This window comes from Mangifera indica, unplaced genomic scaffold (genome assembly GCF_011075055.1).
Source record: "Mangifera indica cultivar Alphonso unplaced genomic scaffold, CATAS_Mindica_2.1 Un_0136, whole genome shotgun sequence".
Taxonomy (NCBI): Eukaryota; Viridiplantae; Streptophyta; class Magnoliopsida; order Sapindales; family Anacardiaceae; genus Mangifera; species Mangifera indica.
The window spans coordinates 9,935-16,424 of NW_025401228.1; the positions used below are offsets into that span (position 1 = coordinate 9,935).

At 37.3% G+C, this 6,490-nt stretch overlaps 1 protein-coding gene across 1 annotated transcript; it reads left to right on the plus strand.

Annotated features, from left to right (window-relative positions):
- The first annotated feature begins 1,127 nt into the window (after window positions 1-1,127).
- LOC123208091 (probable disease resistance protein At5g63020) lies at window positions 1,128-3,797 on the plus strand. Its single transcript, XM_044625534.1, has one exon. The coding sequence runs from the start codon at window positions 1,128-1,130 to the stop codon at window positions 3,795-3,797; it is 2,670 nt and encodes an 889-aa protein (XP_044481469.1).
- Window positions 3,798-6,490: the final 2,693 nt, after the last annotated feature.

The following is a 6,490-nucleotide window of genomic DNA, read 5'->3' on the forward strand; positions in this document are numbered from 1 at the left end:
TTATATGAATTAGATGTAGTGACTAATCATATCATCTATTTGGGAAAACAACTTAGAATGACAAATCTTGGCAATTTCGTAATTTATTTGATCACATTATATTTATCTTTTGTCCATCTGAGTAAGGATCATGACACGATCATCTCTCATTTCTTTGTAATAACATGATTTGTAACTTTTATTTTAAATGACTAAGTTCAATGTATTAGAATTTATGCATATCTTAACGTAACATATTCAATTAACCATTCCTCTTATTTTATAAATGAAGGATCATCTGTAGCAAAAGGGAGCAACTCACTGGTAACTCTTATAGTCACTCTTCTTAATTCTAGACAAAATATTAAATGTCATAATTACATATGTAAGCTCCCAAGCGATGAACAAACCACTTTTAAAATGTTCTTGTTTACGTTGCATACCAAGTAAGACCATTCCCCTGATATTGTGCTCTCATATAATAGGCAATTAGACAATCTTATAAATTTTTTCCAAAGCTTGTAAAGTCCACAGGCTCCACACGGTTTTAGAAAATTTTTTCCAAAGCAGTATCATCATGCATGTGGTAGGAGTCAAGGAGAGATTGGGCATGTTACTCGTAGCCAAGGTAATGTTATCAAAGCTGTCATAATTCTGGGATATATTTAGGGTTGGATTGGAATTGAATTATCTCAGTTTGGATTGATGTTCAGTTTGATTTTATCCAAACTTAAAATGAAATTTGAATTTGGTAACCCTCTTCTGACAATATTATTCATATTACTAGTAATACTATTTATTTTGTCCACAAAATTATTTATTTTATCTGTAAACTATTTATTTTATCAATGATTTGTGATGACACCTCAAACAAATTCAGACGAGCTCGTGTTTGAGTTTAACCCAGCCACTTAAAAATCAAGTCAAATATAAGCTAACTTATGCTCAGGCATCCTTTAAACAAATTCAAACTGAAACTTGTGAGGACAAGTTCCTCTCTGGACCCATTTGATTGCCTTTGATTACCCAAAGCTTCCTTTTTTTTTTTTAAATTACACTCATCACTGTGTCTCTTTTTCCTCTCTACTTCCTTGCTTCTTCATCTCTACTTCATTTGCCTCTTTCAACCGCCCGCAACTTTGCCCACCATGGGAAACTGCAATTCAGTCCCAAAACCAGCTGAGGACGCATTTAGTGCAGCTTTGTCAAGTTGTGCAGGCTATATTTCTAAGAAATCGAAGTACAAAAAAGAACTCAGAAGAAATATTTGTTCCTTGGAGGCCGAAGCGAATAAACTGGTCGAAGTAAAGGACGATGTGCATCGAAGAGTTCACAACGAGGAGAAACAGCCGCGAAGGGAGCGGCTGAGACAAGTGCAAGGGTGGCTTACAAGGGCGGAAAGCACAGTACCGGAAGCTAACAAACTTGTAAAAGACGGCTCCGCTGAAGTGGATAGGTTGTGCCTTGGAGGGTTTTTTTACAAGAATAAAAAGTATGCACGCTTCAGTACTGGAAAAAGGGTAGGTGAAATGCTGGCGGACGTGAGGAGTTTGAAGAAAGAGGGCTTGGAATTCACGGAGGTGGCTGATCGGATACTGAATGATCCAGTGGATGATAAAATACCTTGTGAAACAACAGTTGGTTTAGAATCAACCGTTGATGAAGTTTTGAGATGTTATGAAGAAGATCAGGTGAAGATTATTGGCCTGTATGGAGGCGGAGGAGTTGGCAAAACTGCTGTATTGAATCAAATCTATAACAGGATCCGTGAGACTTCAGCTGATATTACTTTGATCAGAATCTCAGCCACCAATAAAAAACTTGAAAACATTCAAGATGAGATCGGGGAGAAGCTGCTTCTGTCTGATGAGTCATGGAAAAGCAAAACTTCTTCGGAGAAAGCTATGGAAATCCACAGGAATTTGAAGAGGAAGAAGCTGGTGTTGCTGATAGATGATTTATGGGAGTGGATTGATTTGACTAAAGCTGGTATCCCTCTCTCAGATTCAGATTCTTCAACAAAGGTTGTGTTTACAACCCGGCTTGTGAAGAATGGCTGTGGGCGTATGATAAAAGTGGAGTGCTTGGATCCTGGAGATGCCTGGGAATTATTCCAAAGTAGGGTTGGAGATTGGGCTCTTAAAAGTCATCCAGAAATTCGAGAGCTTGCTAAAACCATGGCAAAAGAATGTTGCGGTTTACCACTGGCCCTTATCAAAGTTGCAGAGGCCATGACTCAGAAGAAGACACCTCAGGAATGGGATTACGCCATCAATGAGATTCAGACAAAAGGCCATGAATATTCAGCCATGCAGGAAGTGTACAAGATCCTGAGGTCAAGTTACGATAATTTACCCGAAGGTTCAGTAATCAAGTCATGTTTCTTATACTTCGGTTTATTTCCAAAAAACCATGTAATTTCCAGGATGGATTTGATAGATTGTTGGATTGGAGAAGGATTTTTGGCTGACAAAAGTGTAGCTCAAAACAAAGGCTACCACATTATTGGCATTCTTCTCAATGCCGGATTGTTGGAAGAAGAAGATGAAGATCGAGTGAAGATAAATGGCATTAGTCGTGACTTGGCTTTGTGGATTAATAAAAATTGCAAGGGAAAGGACAATGTTCTTGTTAATGCTGGTAATGGATTAAGAGAAGCACCTGAAGCTGGAGAATGGGAAGGAGTTCGACGGATGTCAGTGATGAAAAATCAAATTGAGATTTTACCAGAGACGCCCCCAGGTCATTGTCTTGATACTTTGTTTCTTAATGATAACAAACTGAAGGTTATCAATGGTGACTTCTTCAGATTTATCCATCGTCTCACAGTTCTAAGGCTGTCAAATAACCCCTTTTTAACCAAGCTGCCTCCAGAGATTGCAAATTCGGTTTCATTACAGCTTCTTGACCTATCAAGGACTTCTATTAAAGAACTTCCGGAGGAGTTGAAGGCCTTGTCAAATCTAAGGTGTTTGAATTTGCAGGATACGCCTGCACTCGAAACAATTCCGCAGGGATTGATATCTAACTTCGCAATGTTGCAGGTCTTGAGGATGTTCGGATGCGGTGCTCTGAGACAAAATGGGTTATCTTTGGTAGAAGAGGTGCTTAGTCTGCAACGTTTGGATAGTTTAGACATCACCATTAACGGTTCTCCTGCTCTGGAGAGACTTTTGACCTCCCCCAGAATGCTGAGCTCGCTGGAATCTGTATGCCTTCGAAACTTAACCCCAACAAGGTCCATCAAAGTCCGTTTATTCAACTTGACGAAGAAACTCAGGAAATTAGACATTCTAAATTGTGATAACTTGGAAGAGATGCAAATTGATTGTGAAGACGGAACAGAAAATCCAGAAGGATTTTGTGGCTTCCGACACCTTTGTGAGGTAAACATAAAGTCATGCTCAAAATTAAAGGACTTGACATGGCTTATTCTCGCACCCTGTCTCAGGGGTGTTGAGATATCTGACTGCCCTGAAATAGAAGAACTTATCAGTGCTGGCAGATTGATTCAGGACTTTCCCGGAGTTTCCAGGCGTCTCCCATTTGAAAAACTCGAATCTCTTGTGCTAAATGGTCTTGAAAACTTGAAGAGCATCAATCAGACTGCCTTGCCGTTCCAGAAGTTGAAGAAAATCGAAGTAAAGGGATGCCCACAACTTAAGACTCTTCCACTTGATTCTGAAAGCGCAAAAGAAGGAAGAATCCTCATCGAAGGAGAACAACAATGGTGGGACGAGCTGCAATGGAAGGAACAAGCCGCCCGCAGCACTTTTGATCCTTGTTTCCAAGCATCAGTGGTAATACAAATACAATGAAGCAATGGTTGCTTCTTTTGGTGGCTCCAAATAAGGTTGGATTCAATTGGAATACGGACTCCGTTGATTTAAAATCGAATTTGAACTTAAACAATTCGAATCGCATCTAAGCCTAGCTCTACATTTTTGTCATTTGTAAGTAGGTTTTTTTATTATTAGTGTATAGGCTATTTTTTAATCATTACAAGACCATTGGAAACCGCCGAAGGGTTGCATTAAGAAAAACTGAGACATAAATATGATTCTTATCTTCAGTATTTTCCATGACTTCGACAATGGTGGGACTAACTGTCTTGTAAGCAGTGTATTTAAAAACTGGATCAAAACATGAGCTTTGGATTCTGTTAGATTAATTAAGTTTAATATGTAAATCAAATTTTATTTATATACTTGATATGTTGATGATGTCAGTGATCAAACCATCAGTCGAATTCGATCGATTGATTGGACCTATCAAAATCCGATCAACCCGCTGATCGAGTCCATGTCTAGATGAGTCCGAAAACATTTCCTTTCAAGTAGAGTTACAAATGAAAGGAGCCACTCACAAGTAGCTTGCGGCTCGGCTCATCGTGAGCTTGAGTTGGTTGCCTTAACAAGTTTGCAAGCTCATGTCTTTGTGTCACACTCCTAAAATTCAAAGGCAAATGGATGCGTCAAGTTGGCACCTTTGAGCTCGACCATGAACCTTGGAGCGGCATGGCAGACATGTCAGGATAGTGTGCGAGTTTGTTGCGCTATGAGGGAATCGATGATCCAAGAGGCCACGGAAGCTGATTGGAGTGTTGTTAAATGTCTTTGGCAGTGAGGGAGGTCATAAAGAGACGTGTTGGTTAACTTTGGGATGGTGTGCGATAGGGTACATGCGCAGGGGCGCAAAGACAGGAGTGCTGGGGGTGCAATGTCGGGTGCACAGTGGGGGCGTAAGACAAATGTATTTTTGAATATTTTTTTATTTTGAAGGGTAAAGCAAAAACGAGAAGACAAATGTATCCAAAGAGATAAATGTTGAAAGACAATCATATCCCTTTTTGGTTAAACATAAGAGATTATCTTTGGTTTTGTGCAATGTTTTTAAATTTGGGCTAGACTTAATCTTATTAGAAAGTTCATATGTAAGTCCATCAATCTAATCAATTGAGTGGATTAAGGGGTTTTGATCATGATCTAATCCAATGTTATCATCAATTCTCGATCAAACCAGCCACTCTCATCTAGATTTTAAAACATTGGTTCTCAACGTGAGATTGATAGTTTTTCTAACTAGACGTGGATTAATGTAATTTTCCTAATAAGCCCAGCAAGCAGTTGCCGCTTCGAACACGCATAGAAAAGAACAAATCCATCAAATTTTGCTCCGGAGAAAACGTCAAAAGGGACTCCATAATTCTTCCATGGTGGAGTCCACACGGTCTTTGAAACAATTAAAAAGGTAAATAATAGTTTATTGCCGGATTAAGATCCTCCATCAAGCTTCCAGATTGACCACTATTAAAGGGGTAAGGATGAATTCGTGGGGCCTATAGGCTGCCCTTAAACTATTGTTTAAATTCGTGGGGCCTTTGGTATGTTGAAAAGTTAATTTAGTATAGGAAATTTCATTAACATACCTAAGGTTTGCCCGAAATACAGCATCTGCCAAGCATTTTAGAAACTTGCAATGACCTGCATAAACATTAATAGAGGAGTTAATATATTGTAATTACAAAATTGCCCTTGTTACCATTTGGATGAATAAAAATTGTCATATAAGGGGCCATGAGTGTGTGTATGAACGGGAGGTGCTTAGTATTTTATGTTGCATCGACTTGGACTAGTTGTGATATTACAACTTGTAGTTGGCTATATCACAATCATCGACTGAGTACAATTATTAGTATAATATAATGTATAATATAATATAAATAGAAAATGATACATATATTAAAATATATAAAAAATTGATATGATATAATAAATGTATTTTATAATACAAAATTTATCATTTCATATCAATAAAATCAACGATATAAGCTAATACATTTTTTTTTTAAGTGATGATGTAAAAATGATTGTATAAGTGTATACGAAAAGTTTTAAAATTTGAAAGACTTCAAAGATGATAGGACAATTGAAAATTTTTATTATTGTTATTATTTTATGAAAGTATATATTAAAAAGAATTAAATTTTTGAGATATAATTTAGTTACTAGAATTTCACACTCAGAGTGACAAATTCTTTAAGAAAGATGTGGTGGGAGAAGATCTTGGTCTAACTTTTACTTTTTCAGCTTTGAAAAGCTTTTGAAAGGTAAAATAAAGCTGAGAAGACAAATCTATTATAAAATAATTAAAATTTGATAATAGATTTAAACCTTATTGTTATACGATTTAATCAGTTAAATTTCGGATTAATCTAATCTAATAAATAAAATGGATTTTAATCATAATCCAATCCAAAGTTGTCACTAGTTTCTGATCAAACCAACAGGTTCCATCTAAATTTTAAAACATGGCTTTTCTATGGAAGATGGTAAGTTTTTCAAACCTCAAGTAGACTAATGTAATTGTTCTAATGGGGCCAGCGAGCAGTCGCCACTTAGAACACGCATAGAAAAGAACAAATCCATCAAAATTTTCTCCAGACCAGAGAAAACGTCAAAAGGCGCTCCATAATTCTGCCATGGTGGAGTCCACACGGTTTTAGAAACAA